General features: G+C 49.4%; 1 protein-coding gene across 1 annotated transcript; it reads right to left on the bottom strand.

Annotated features, from left to right (window-relative positions):
• Nucleotides 1–7,064: 7,064 nt before the first annotated feature.
• Nucleotides 7,065–11,967, bottom strand: LOC135919256 (sulfotransferase 1B1-like). Its single transcript, XM_065452966.2, has 2 exons — nucleotides 11,454–11,967; nucleotides 7,065–9,166 (listed from the first exon to the last, which is right to left on the bottom strand). Exons 1-2 carry the CDS (start codon nucleotides 11,456–11,458, stop codon nucleotides 8,299–8,301), a joined length of 873 nt encoding a protein of 290 aa, XP_065309038.2. The 5' UTR covers nucleotides 11,459–11,967; the 3' UTR covers nucleotides 7,065–8,298.
• Between the last annotated feature and the right edge of the window lie 2,741 nt (nucleotides 11,968–14,708).

The following is a 14,708-nucleotide window of genomic DNA, read 5'->3' as shown; positions in this document are numbered from 1 at the left end:
AGCCACCCGCCTGTTCGAAGCAGCCGCCACGAAACCCGAGTCGTGGAAAGACCCCACACGGCTGTCACTCGTCCTGATAGCACCCAAGGGAGTGGACGTCCCGAGGTCCCCGACCGCGCAAAGCGACTACGTGGTCCCGATGAAGCAATTCTTCGGCGCTTGCGTCTCGCATATCCTGGAACTCAACTTGTCCGGGTACCACTTCGCGGCAGAATCTGACTGCTGCTCCGTAGTGGCATCGACGCTGTCCAGTCTGCGCTCGCTGGCGCTCTCGCCCTGCGGAGCCAACCGTCACAACTCTCTCAAGTCGCTCGCGCGCGGTTGCCCCTTTCTCGAAGACCTCGAGGTTGGGTCCGACGCTGCCTCGTCGTGCGCAACCTGCCAGCTCCCCCTGCAGTTTACCGGCCGCTGCTTCGCGCGACTCCACAACGTAACCAGGCTCCGTCGACTGAGCATCGACGAGACAGCCAAGGTTGCGAGCCTGAAGTTCCTGGCCGTGTGCCACGTCGAGGAACTGCGCCTGAGCGTGGACAGCACGAACGCCAGGAGGCTTAAGAACTGCCTCAAGACACTGGCTCGGGTCCCGCACTACAACTCTCGGCTGACATCCTTGACCCTTCTAGCCAGCAAAGCGACGCTTGATCCACGCCTCACATCGACTCTTGGCGTGGCCCGTAGCCTGCGCCATCTATGCGTGCTGACTGAGGCTCCGACCCCGGACAGTGCGGCGGAGCTATTTTTCGAGGTCATGGAGGCTCGCTTGCCGCAGCTGCAGTCTCTTCACGCACATTACAGGAGCACCCGGAACACCCCAAACACCCTGACGTGGATTCGTCAATGGAGGTCCGACTGCACCGAGCCGACCACGGGAAAGTGGCGATCCACCGACGGCCTACTCCTGCGTCACAGCCCGTGTCTTGGCCGGCTGTGCAGCATGACAACTTTCATCGGACTGGTCCGGCCAAGAAACCGCTCTTGAGAAGACGTCGTCGTGAGAGACTTTCGATTTAATTGCAGGGACTGTTTTACAAGCGATCGTCTGTAATGTTCTTTCAAAGGCTCGTGTATTAGAATCCACTCAACTGTAAACTTAGTCTGTGATTCTTAGTCTGTAAACTCAGTCTGTGATGTCTTATGCTACCTACTAGCCTTAACATAGCAGCTGCTCTAATCCTCACAGTGTTATGGAATGCCGGCTAAATCTCTATTACATAAAATATTCCCTGTGTGCTGTTCTCTTGTACACTGATGTCCTGTGCAATAAACTTCTTTTATTACTCACGTTCTATCGGAGGCTGCGTGGATTTCTGTTCGCGCTCGCCAAATCGTAGCTCGCTTCTGGCAGAGCGCGTTCTAATAATCTCTGCTGCGACTGCATCAGAACGCGAACGGTTGCTCTCTCTCTCTCTCTCTCTCGAATTTTGTTTCAGGGAACACACCAAGCAACTTGTGCGTGCCTGGTTCACACCATCGCTGACACACAAACACTATGGTGTAAGATGGAATTTGGGGGAAATGAAGATGTGTTTTTAATTCATCTTTGGGGCTTCTCTAGTTTGCGTGTCAAGATGGTGATGGCTGCAATAGGATGGAAATTTGCACTAAATACAGTTTAATAGCAATCGCTTTCAATCTCCTACGTAACATATTCCTGCGCACTCTTGTTAATGTATATTGAAACAGCGCTTCCAACCGCAGCTCCCTTCTCTGAGGTATCGGTTATGTACAATAAAAAAAAAATATGGTCAGGCATTACATCCTGTGAGTGCCAACGAGGTTCTATATTTTTCTTTTAACAGCTTCTTTAGCAAGCTTTCAGCGACGCATCCACTTGTATTTCAAACAGGAAATCTTGAACGAAGGCGTCTCCATTTTCTGCAGTGCGTGAAACTAGACTTCCTACGCGGTTCCATGTTCGGTCGCAGATTACATGTAAAGGCCCCACCCTCCACGCGCTACACCTTTAGGAAGTTATAAGCTGAACTGCGCTTGTTGGTGCACACTGAAAATCAGAGGGTTAAGTGGATAGTCGTATCTTTCGCCCTCTATAATGGATGGGCTTTCAAAGGTATCCCTAAACACTTCTTCACCCCAGTAACAAACCCTCGCCGATGTGTAGTCGAAGTACCAAATGTTATTTTGCTGTGCGCAGCAGGGAATTTATGGTTTTATCAAAGACCGTCGAAAATCTATGACAATGTCCCTCGCAAAATAGTTTGCACACGACATTCGCAATGTCGCCAGCATCTGCGCTGCAAGCAACCAACCAATCGGTATTATTGGATTTCGTGACCGTGAGGACATTCTCAATAATATCCAATCATGATTGCTAATTTTGCGATACAGCGATGGAAAATGCTTATATGTGCGATCGCAGAGAAGAACAAAAAAAAATGTATCTGACACCTTAGCACATTCATTCTGCACCCGACAGTGGCGCGTGCTGGGCAGCGCAGATACTGTGGTTTGCCCTCTTTCCGCTGTCAACCGCCTCCGCTGATTGGTCTCTGTTGGTGACGTACCTCCGGGGGCGTGGCGAGTCGATGCAGCCTTTAGTAAGAGGCGAATGGAGGATTGGCGGAAGGAAAGTAGGGAAACGACAAAACACGGAGACATACAAAAGTACAGTTCGCAATAGGGGATCAGAAGTTTTGGGTGTGGTAGTTCATAGTGTTGTTTTTTTCTTTTTTCATTGTTTAACCTAGGAAGGATGTTAGGCAGTATAGTAGCAAGAGCTTGGTGGCGCAACCCACCGCCCCGTTCCAAAGGGGACGCTCATAATATCCATCCATCCAGCCTGAGCGCACAAATATCGAGCACCTTTATGGGTGTATGGTTCGTACCATTGCTGACACCTAAGTCGTATGGCGTAGGATGGAATTTGGTAGAAATGAATATCGCGCTCTTTTTTTTTTTTGGAACGGTGATGGCTGTAAGAGAATATAAAGCTACACGAGTTTGCAAAGAGCTATCACCTCTCTCAGATATTGTGGCACGCTCTCGGTGGTGAGAAATAACACAGCTTTTTCAACTTCACCTTCTCTCCTTTCGGGGAATGTCCGCATAGCACTTATACACATACAATAATGAAAAAAAATGGGTCAAGAATCACATCTGGCGAGCGGTAACGACGTTTTCTTTTTCTTTTAACCACCGCCTTTTCTTTTTTTCTTGCAGGCTACAATTCGTTTCCGACACGAAAAAATTAGCAGTTCAGTAAAATTATCTCGAACGCATGCCTGTTCTGCAAAGCAGCGCCTAGTACACTAGTGCTAAGCTGCTGGCGGGATCGGTATCCGCGATGCGAGGGAATTTCGCAGGCAGACTGCACACACCGACCGTTTGAGCGAGTCTGCTCGCTTGGCTTGCACGTTTAGCCTTCGCAACGACTGCGTACAGTAATGAAGCCGTATTTAATTACGGGTGACCTAAGTGTACAGTGTTACTCGTTTGGCCAAAATAAGTGCTCTTAGACGAGCTCGGTATGGATCGCAAGCGCCTTAGGCCGCGACGTCCGCCGAGCTAGGCCCATCGGTCATCTCGCGGGATGTCAGCGGCCGTCAGTGGACGTCGCGCCGTCGTAAAGTGTTTTGCCACTCGCAGAGGCATAATTTTATCGGCAGTATTCGCGTAACGTGAAGCAGTGTTGAGAAATGTTGTATGCATTGCGTTTCTGGACGTGGATATAAAGTCTTCCGGGCTTACAAGCTGGGGCGCATGTATCTGGCCCGAATCGTTGTATGCCGCTGCATGCTGAGGTTCTATAGGATCGGCGCAAAGCTCCTTCCTGATGTGACGCGGCTGTTGCGTGCGGCGTTTAGTCTGATAACATGTAGGAAGCATCTGAGAAGATGATAACTGTCCCCATTCACCTCTGGGCTGGCGAAATCAAAAATCGAAGAACCTGGAACCGCTGTCGTACCACGCTGTAACGATGGCGACAGCTGCCATGCCGAGATAATGGCGCGAGCGGAGAAGCCGGAGGGCATTGCGCGTGCGCAATGGGGACTATAGACGAGCGGGCACGGTACCTGCCTGGGCTACGCAAATAAAATGACTGCTGATTTCGAAGTATTGCAAGTTTTATTGAGATCAAGAGCTACAACTGTACTGCACACCGTGCTGCCATATAATTTATTTCTCCAGACGAGAGGGGAAGAGAAACAGTTACCATCTTTGCCTGTGTCTCCGCCCTGTTTTCAGAGTAAACGTCTCACGCAAAAGCCGCGTCACATCAGAGAGGAGCTTTGTGCCCCCAACCCTAATTAACTCTCTTGCATGCGTAAGTATGCAAAGGACAATTCAAAGTTGGAGTCGGATATTTCGGAGCACAACCACACTAGAATTTTTCCAACTGATACTATGTAGAAACACGACTGCATGCCTATGACTTTTCAATACAAACGTACCCACTTACTGCAGTCAAGAAAAATGTAATTATTCAATGTTAGTTAATTAGGCTGCTGGCAGCGATAATCATACTCTCACTTCGTGTCCCCCTGGCCACATAACTTATTTGCACGGGTGGTCTTTGCGTGCCTCCCAGTGCCTAACCTTTAGGAAAAGCACAAAGGTTAATTTTGAACACCCGAAATATTCACCTCCTGCAAACACGCGTGCTTAGCCCCTCAATAATAAAAAAAAAAACAGCGGATGTTTAACCCAGTGGGCCCGACACTATAGGCAACTGAGCGTGAGGTCGTATGTTCGAAACTTACCACCACCAACGTTTTCCCTTTTGAATTTATTTTGTTCTATACATTAATTTCTTTATAGCCATATCGCCTTACGTGACAGACGGACGAACGGGTTTCCTCGTTGGGTCGGCATATATGAACGCTTGCACCTTTAGCATTGTAACTGTAATTAACTTTGTAAGATAACACCTTAGGGTGTTATCTATATAAAGGAAACCCAACGGATGTGAGTTGTAGACAGATTTACACCCTTTTTTCACTTTTAAGGGTTTAAATTATTTTACAGCTCACCATCGATGGAAGCATGGCAAGAGCCCGGACAAGTTATACGACGTTTAACGAGCGACGGTTGCTAGATACGTCAAGAAAAGGAGTGTTCGGGAAGGGGAGGGCTCCGACGAAGGTTCGTAACATTTACGCGGGATCTTTATGCCATTTCTTTCCGCATTCGTTTTTTTTCCTCCATTAGGCAGGCGGTGTGAATTCCGTTCGCGGTGAGCCTAAACGGCTGAAGGAGGAATCAAACGAGGAAGTGTCTCCGGAAAGCGTCATATCCACACGACGTTCCTCGCCGAGGCTTTCGAAGTTGGCACCGCAGCACTTGTGTAGAGTAGCGGGAAAAAAACACCCGGATCTTGGTCGTCGTGCACGTGATCGTCCACTACGTTCGCGAGCGTCATCGGTGCGGACGAACAACACAGCTGGCGGAAGAGAGCCTTTACTAATGATACACTTGTTTTCCTCGCGCAGTAACGGTGGATGCTGCCACTGTAAAATAATTTACACCCTAAGAGGGGTGTAAATGTGTCTATAACTCACACCCTTAGGGTGTCCATTATATACACTGTAGTGAAGTACTATAGCGCCAAACAGACGACACAGGAAGAAGAGAGTTGCGCCGCCAAATTTGTGTATATATATTGTGTGTTTCCATCATTAAAGCATCAGTTGCTAGTAAGCGCTCGTCCGTGTCTCTTCTTCCTGTGTCGTCTGTTTGGCGCTATAGTACTTCAGTAATGCACCAACTAGCCCAACAAAAAGTTTTGCTGGAATATATATAACACACTAAGGGTGTGAGTTATAGACACATTTACACCCTTTTTTCACTTTTTAGGGTGTAAATTATTTTACAGGGTGGGCGTCGACCGCTGCTTGGAATCGTATGCAGCAACGGTCTTGGTTGGTGAGCGGAACGTCACGCAAATCACAGCCTTTGTGCAGAAAGTGAGAAGAAAGGAGGGTGAACATGAAGCCTAGCAAGGGAGGGGGTGGGGGAGCGCTATGTCTGTGCTATAGTGTTTGTTTAATATCACAAGAACGCCAGAAGAGTGCAAGTCTCGGAAAATATTTGAAGGCAATGTCGGCTTGTCGTTACAGCGGATTACCCTCTGATACGAAAAAACGAAAACAAAGACAGCTTAAACGAGGCCAAAACGTCGAAGTGATGCGACATCGTAATGGCTGCAGAAATTCAAAAGTCCTAGACGTTGCTATGCACATAAATATGTGTATATGTGCACAAATATTAACGCTATCGCGTTAACATCGGATATATATATATATATATATATATATATATATATATATATATATATATATATCCACGCCTTACTGGATGACACAGGAGTGAGTGAATAAACTTTTATTGGGTCCAGCAAAACGCGATAACACGCGCACCCGGCTAATCCCACGACTGGACTGACAGATCTAGCCTGCCGGCCCGATCGCGGGCGCGCTGGACGGCCCGGATTTGGTCCTCAAAAACGGGACTTCTCAGGAGCGCGTCCCACTCTTCCTTCGTGAACGTAGGGCCCAGCGACCCGCACTCCCAGAGCATGCGAGGCAACGTAGCTACCTCACCACAGGCCACGCAAGAACAATTCGGATAAACGTCGGGATATATACCATTAAGGGACGCCAGATTTGGGTTGGAGTTAGTTTGCAAGAATGAGTCTGAGCGTGACCGCCTGCGGCCTGCTTAGCTTGGAGGCGGCGGGAAAACCCGTCTCTGTAAGTAAAAGAACTTAGTGACTTCATAGTGCGTTATAGGAGCGTCTCTGTGTCCGGCGAGAGAGACTGGGGGCACGCGCAGCCTCGTGGGCAGACTCGTTGAGGTTCAGAGGAACGCCCTAAATCGCCCCGACGTGGGCAGGGAACCAAAGGATGGAGTGTATGGAGGTGTCGCCGTGTTTGGCGCCATTAAGAAGTTGAATTGCTTGCCGGGCTACCCGGCCTTTCTGGATGACGCGCGGTGTATGCGGGTTATATTGCCAGATCATTCTATCACTAAACTTGCTCATACCTTGTCTTAATTTCTTGACAAAATCGTTCCTAGGAATTTTAAGGATGACAGCCCACAAACAAACGTCATGAAACAAAACACCCACAGCGCGTGCCTTTTATTATAAGTATTCTCAGACTTAAATATCAAAAATGCGAAGCAATAGCAGAAACATGAAAATTATGTGATTTTCTTGACTCGCGGGTGTGCCTTACCTAAGGTATCGGCGGACGCAAGAGGCCGCGTTTCTACCAGAAAGCCCAGCTTCGTGTATAGCGTTCGCCGTCAGTACGCGTTTCCCGTTAAACACTAAGGTTGCATAATCTGCAGTTGCGGGGAACCGTGAGAAGCTCCAGTCAGGGATCCTTGAATGCTATCGCCTTCCACTCTTAAAGGCGAAGCTGAAACGTCCTCTATTTTTTTTTCCAGAAATTGTGACGAAGTGTATACAAACAATCACACCGCAATGAAATCATTTACGCTTTCTATATACACCACTCACGCAAGGGAGGCTACATGACTGCCAGGATGTCCAAGCAAATGTGGTAAAAAACGCGGCAAACCATTTCCCAATATTCGTCGCTATACACTGCTTGTTCTATGCACAAAATTAAAAAAAAGAATATTGCGCAGAATCTCCTCAGGGAGTTATCTGAATGATGCGTAAGCATTTGATATAGTAACCATGTGGTGTTGAACGCTCACACTCCGCACTGCTGGTAATCGTGGCACTGCTCAGCGGCTGCGGCCGTCTTGGCACCATTACGATAAATGCGACGGCGCTGCAGCGACCCCCACTGCATCTCTGGAAGGCGGCTCAACGTGAACTGATGACGTAAGCAAACTACTGCAGGTCCATGGCCGCACCAAGTGCGCTGATGACGTTCCCATCCGAAACCACGGCTGCTCCACAGTTCTGGCTTACTAAAGGTGTGCCTATGGTGTGTGCCTGTTCGCACACGTCACGTGGTCAGACAGACGCGCTCGTACCACTGCTCGCGCATTCATCGTCGTCTTCTTCCAAAGATGGCGAAAAACATTGCTGCTGGCTCTCTCTCGAAAGTGATCGTGCTGCGCGAAAGACGGACGAACGGACAGTTTTCTCGTTGGGTAACCATAGGAACGCTTACGCATTTAGAAGCCGTCTCGATCGCCACGACATTTCTTACAACCAAACACCACACTCGTAGCAGCACAAAAATAAAGAAACAGTGCGTGAGTCACCACATTTCATAAAACGGAGCACCGCACACTTGGCGGTCTCTAAGGCACACCACATCCCACCCCTTCTTGAGTTTATCACCCCATTGCTTGTCCCGATCACTGCAGGAAGTCTGCCCACACGTCCACGAGCTCCGTTCCCGCTAGCTTCTCCTTCGTCATGTCCGAGAGGACGCGGTGCTGTTGCTTCGAGAAGTACTCCCGGTAGCAGCCGACCTTCCCCTTCAAGACCTCCTCCTCCAGGTCGCTCCTGCCGGCCACGGTGGCCTCGAGCCCCGTGTCCCTGGCCACCTGAGTGACCAGCTCCGCGTTGGTGCGTATGTCCAGGAAGTCCGCGATCAGCTTCACGCTGCCCAGCGGGTCCCTTCGCATCGTCTCGTAGCAGAGCAGCAGCACCCTGGGGTCGTCCTTGCGGTCGTACCAGGACAGGACGTGGTCGAAGTAGTCCCCGAACGCCACCTCTCCCCTGGTGAAGCACTCGAAGAAGTCGGCGAAGGTCCCTTCGTAGCTCTTGCCCAGATGGACGTAGTTGGAGGCGCACACGTCGAACGGGTTCCTCAGCACGACCACGTGCCTCGCCTCGGGGCTGGCGGGACTGAACGCGTACGGAAGGTGGTGCTTGACGAGCCGGGGAGCGCCTTGCCTCGCGCAGACGGTGTCGGCGTCGACGATCTCGATGCAGGGGAACTCCTTGGTCAGGAGGGTGTGAAAGTCGGGCAAGGGAGAACCCGGGTGGAGCAGGGACCAGATGATGTACTGGGCGCGCGTCGAGCAGGACCGGGGATAGGAGCCGACGAATATGTCTCCCGGCAGGGGCTTGAACCAGAGGACCTTGCGGATCTTGTCGCGGTCGAACTCGTTCTGTTGCAGCAGCAGTCCCTGGACGTTGAAGAGGCCCACCTTCTTGTAGGAGACGTCCGAGCGCCGCTCCTGGGGCGGCGGAGGGGAGTTGCTGTGTTCGTCGGCCCTGGAAGTAATATATATATCATGAGAGAATGCCGTTTTCCAGAAAGAGACAATGAAAAGACCATACACACATGGTGGTTGTTTTTTTTTTTTATCGTTAACAAAATGTACAATAATCACCCATGCCATGCCATGTAGCCCAATCCTACATATTCAGCTAGATTAGACTTTGCGGCAAACATTACTTACACGTGAAATCAATCAATCTTCATTATCCCCAGTTCTCCAGTTCCAATCCAATCCCCAGTTCTCGAGATGTGCCCGCCTAGAGGGATTCCTAAAACTAGCGTCATTTATTGTAAATATTCGCCGCCCTCCAACTTGCGGACGCAGTGCGTTGACCTGTTCTACGTATATCTACGCGCTGCCGGAAAAAAACACCACGTGGAACGCCGATGCGTTTCCGCGGTATAGGTTTCGGCAGATGGACATCTGGAAACTGCTGTCGTCAAGATTTCTGCTGCAGAGGAAGGTTCCTTGAACTCCATACCGCTCTCTCTGCTTCGCGCAATCCTATTTTGAGCGCAAAATATTTAAGCTAATGCGTGAATATTTGCAATTAACAAAGCAATCGCCGACTATAGCGAGATCTGCAACTTCCGACGGCACGAATATTGTGTTACATGAATCAAGAGGACCTCCTCATGTTTCCTGCGTGTGTTCATCTTTTTTCTTTTTTTCTGAATTTGAGAATTTAATCCTGCAGTTTGCCCAAATACAGTTGCACATTAAAATAAACTAGTTCACCTTTATTTCTGGCCGTTAAGAGTACATTTGAAAAAAAAAAACAATTAACTACATTTCAGTTGAAGCTTATTAGTGTAGCGATTATTTATTAATTACCTCGCTGAACTATTCAGTACGGAAAACTTGTTGCAGCGTATGGAACATGTTACTCTGGACGGTAAGTTTCCCGCAATTAATTTCGAGACATCCAACTCAGCGTTGCATAATTTATAAATTAACAAGTTGGACATTGCGAAGTTAAGATATTTGGTCAAATACGTGTTGCATAGGAACATCTTCAAAGGGTAGGGGCCCATTGTTACATAATGTGTGTATGTGTGTTCGTTTTTTTTTTTTCAAGCATAACAAAACAAGCTCGACTGTGATTGCAGTTGTTTAATGTGCCGTGGGTGTCTTGCTTGCGATAACCTGTATTAAATTCGATTGAATTCTGGGGTTCTACGCGCCAAAACCACGATCTGATTCTGAGGCATTCCGTGGTGGGGCGAGTGCGGAATAATTTCGACCACCCGGGGTTATGTTGCTTGCACCCGATGGTCGGGACACGGGCGATTTTGTATTTCGATCCCCACTCAAATGCGGCCGCCGAGGCGGGAATTCGATCCCGCAACCTCGTGCTTAACAGCGCAACACCAAAGACACTAAGCAACCACGGCAGGGGCGAAAATAGTTCCTGGCGTTGAGTTACAGTCGTTTCTGGCGCTAAGTTGTGACACTCAGCTGGAGTTAAGTTTCACTCTAGCTGAAGTGTCACAACGGACCCGTCCTGCATCGTTCGCCTGGGACTCTCAAGGCAACCCAACCACCACGATATCGACAACTCTACGCTAGCCACAATAGCCGTTCATTCAGCTAGGTGCTTATGCATTCTTTCTTTTTCGTCATGTAGGCAGAACTTCTTCTGTATATGCACAAATGCGCATGATATTTGTATAATCTGCAATAAATCTGAATGTCATTCGCACAGCTACGTCTTCGCGTATTCCCTGCTATACTGTTACAAGCCCACAATTGAACATTAAAGCCGCGCGTACACAGTATTAGAGTCACGCTTATATACCCAGCCTTACGGCATAAACCCTGGTAGAGAACAGGCGTTCTGCTTGCTGTCCACGAGAAAAGAAAAAAAGAACTCTGCCCCGCAACAACACCATGCCTGCCGAATGTTCTTCGGGGCAGCCAAAACGAGTAAAAAGGGGTGGGTATGCAGCTCTGGCGTTACGAGTTAGGAAACAAATGCATCTACATGCCATGAGTGATACTGCCGTTTGATATTATTAACAAAAATAACAGCATTCGTTTCTGATACTAACGGAAATGGTAGCACATAGTAGTTGGAAAATAACGATTTACTCTGCGCATAAGGATGCGAGAGCCTAACTGTACCCAGCGTTTTTTTTTTTTTTTTCCTGCAATCGGGTTATGGGATCTAAGTAAGCTTCGAATGTAGAATACCGCGAGTCAGAGCAACATGAAAAACGGCAACGTAAAGGCAGCAGTGTAACTTTAAAAAAAAAGACAGGAGTTAACGTTATACTTACGGCATCCTTTCGAAGCGTCGCGCCAATAGGCGACCACGGAGACCGACGTAAATATTCCGAGCTGCGAAGGCGTCAGTCGCTCGTGCCGGGGGGCAGTATCGTGAACGCACACCAGACGCTCTTCTCGAGTAATCGCCCAGCGACGGAAGACCAGCGCTCAGCGGCCGGCGCGATTGGCTACGAGCCCCAATGTCACCCAACGTCTCACCAGCCTTGGCGCAAAACAAAATAAAGAGAAATTACGTCGTTGAGCGACCGGGCGTCTCGGCGGGCGCGGGATAAGGAAATGAGAAAGGGATAAAAGAAAAAATCAAGTCACACACGCACAACAACGAATTGAGAGTCACGTCTGCCCAAAGGGGGCACGTGTTACGAGGGCATTGGGGGGGGGGGGGTAGGGTCTCTATACGCGGACGCGTTCGGAGAAGCGGTCCGCGGATAAGCACAACTCTCTCTCTACAGTTTTCCACTGCACCGCTGCCACTCGACGCGTCGCCGCAGGCGATCACTCTACACTGGCGTGATGCTGGCGCGGGCCGAGGGTATGCTCCTCGGGGAGGGCTCGCGAAGAAAAAATGGCGACGGGGTCCACTCACGCGTCGTCCCGCAGAGGTCGTCTTTTACGACGAGGGGGGGGGGGGGGGGGGGTTGAACCACACCTCTTATCTCGACGAGGCTTTCTAGAGCGCTGTCCTCAGCGCTGACAAGACGAGGGGGAGGATTCTTCCCCTCTCCAAACGGCAAGATAAGGGCGCCGCGCTCTTATAGCGTCGTGAAGCGCTGTCCCGTCGTCTGCTCCTGCTCAGCGAAGCAGACGACGGAGCTTTGACGTCATCTGCACATTTCGCGCTGCAGGCCGTCTACGTGCAATATGGCCGCGGTATTGCCACCTGGCCACCGCCAATAGAAATGTTACAATAGACGCGAAATAGTTCAGCAGAGGCTGAGAATTATTCTGCGTTTACTTTGGCGGTAGACGAAAGTCAGGTGTCTGCATTTCTGCGGGTACGGCTCTGATAACAGTGGCCACTAAAGGTGAGAAGCTAGACAACGGAGTACGTGCGGAAAGGGCTTGCTAAGGGCAGCGGAGAATCCCCGCACTCCTGAGGTACTTCGCCGGTCGAAGACGAGGCCATAAATCTTCGGGTGTTTCCATAGGTGTTCGGCCTCCAAAGTAGAGACCAAGCCTAATGATTCGGTGACGATCTGGAGAGGACAAGCGTCATGTGTTCCCACTGCAAGGTCCAAGCGCAAAAGGCACAGAACACACGATGTGCACATGTTAAGTCTATGCTCAGTAAGAATAGAATGCCGTGGCAAATACAGCGCGGTCGAAATCGGAGAATTCGTATAAATGAGTCACCCAACTACGATCCCAAATTTACGTGGCGCCATGGTGGAGGCAAACTTGTAATATCTGTGTCCTCTCGGGGACTGTCTTTTGGAGTGCGTAGGCACAGAGGGGGCAGTTGAAGTGCAATTCGAGGAGAGCACTCATAGTACCTATGATCAATCAATCAATCAATTATTTATCAATCAATCAATCAATCAATCAAACCCGTGATGTCACGGCTTTCTTGGTATTTTCGCACCTGTGGATCGTTTCTAGGCAGGATGCTTCGCAACCAGTTGCCAGTTCTTTTTTCTTTCTGTATACACCCTTTCCCCTTTCCCCATTGCCGAGTAGCAGGTCAGAACATTGATTGAGGCCGACCTCTCAGCTTTTCTATCAAAATAAATACCTCTCCTCCTGAATATTTGCCAGTTTCTTCGAGCCTCGTTTCTAACGCAATGCCAGCTTTCCATAGTAAACAAGTGACTAAGCTCCAGAGGAGGCTGTTGCAATCAAAAACGCCACACGAAACGGGTGCTATACGCGTCTTTCGTTCACTTCTTACTTTCTGGCTTACCGCGAGTGACGTGCTTGTGATTCCGGAAGCGTAAGCTTTAACGTTTCCCCCTTGGCGTTCATTTGAGAATTTCATCGCCCTCTGTCCAGAGAGCGTTTGCGCGTATCTCCCGCGCGATCGACTCTTTCTCGTTGCATGACTGCGATTATTCATTCCGTTTCTCGTCGACCACGCAAGCAGTAACGATCGATGATGGTGTCACGTATACCGCGCTACAGAAGCTATCGCTTTTTTCACAGCGTTGACCTTCGATACGCAATTTTATTGACGAGGAGAACAGGTCGCTCGCCACCGGACGCGCATCTCGCACTATCGTGGCTTATCGCAATGCGACCACTCCGCGGAAGCGGCCGCGCGTCAAGGTTACGCCACAGACTCGCCAGCTGCCAAGGCTTGGCATGCCTCAGCCTCCTTGACATAGATCACGTGACGAAGCGGCCTTACGCAAAAGGTATTGCGAAATACCGCTCCCTCGTACGGAAAACTGAATGTGTTGCTGTTGTCTTTGCGTTTAAAATGAGTAGGTTGCGCATGCTCTGAAAGGGATTATCAAGAACGAAACTTTAGACGTATATGCGAGCGACATGGAAGCGCGGTATAACGCTTTTCTGTGACGAGGACTCTATGCTTGTTGTTGTTGGTGGTGGTGGTGATGTGTGTGTGTGTGTGTGTGTGTGTGTGTGTGTGTGTGTGTGTGTGTGTGTGTGTGTGTGTGTGTGTGTGTGTGTGTGTGTGTGTGTGTGTGTGTGTGTGTGTGTGTGTGTGTGTGTGTGTGTGTGTGTGTGTGTGTGTGTGTGTGTGTGTGTGTGTGTGTGTGTGTTTGTTTGGAACACACTCACAGAGAGAAGTGGAACATATAAAAACACAGCCAGAAAGAAATCACTTCTAGGATTAAAGAGTACAACGATAAAGATCAAGCAAACATGGCAGGAGAAGATGAGAATAAAAAAGAAAAGCAGTAATGGCGACATGAAGTTTGTTCCGTGCTCTAGTACCCCACGCCCTCTCCGTGAGATGTTTTCGTGCTTTAACTATTTGGGTGGTACTAAGATAGATACTTGCCTTCGCAACGCAACTAGTTGTTGCCAAAATTTTTCATACACTGTAACTTTCCTTATATTACTTCCCTCTTCTTCCTTTGCTCAAGCCTTCTCTTCTACAAGACCGCCTCAGCGCTCCCTCGCCGGCCTGACTTGCACAGCCTCACTTACCCGTACCTTCGTGTCCTAATTTTTTTTGAGCTTTCACCCCTTGGCGGCTCCTTTATTGGTTCCCGGTGCTTTCCCTGCCCTTGCCGCTCGAGAAGTTATTCGCCTGTAAGGACCACGCTTGACGGCTTCGCGAG

This window comes from Dermacentor albipictus, chromosome 7 (assembly GCF_038994185.2).
Source record: "Dermacentor albipictus isolate Rhodes 1998 colony chromosome 7, USDA_Dalb.pri_finalv2, whole genome shotgun sequence".
Lineage (NCBI taxonomy): Eukaryota > Metazoa > Arthropoda > Arachnida > Ixodida > Ixodidae > Dermacentor > Dermacentor albipictus.
This window is presented reverse-complemented; position numbering and strand designations above follow the sequence as displayed.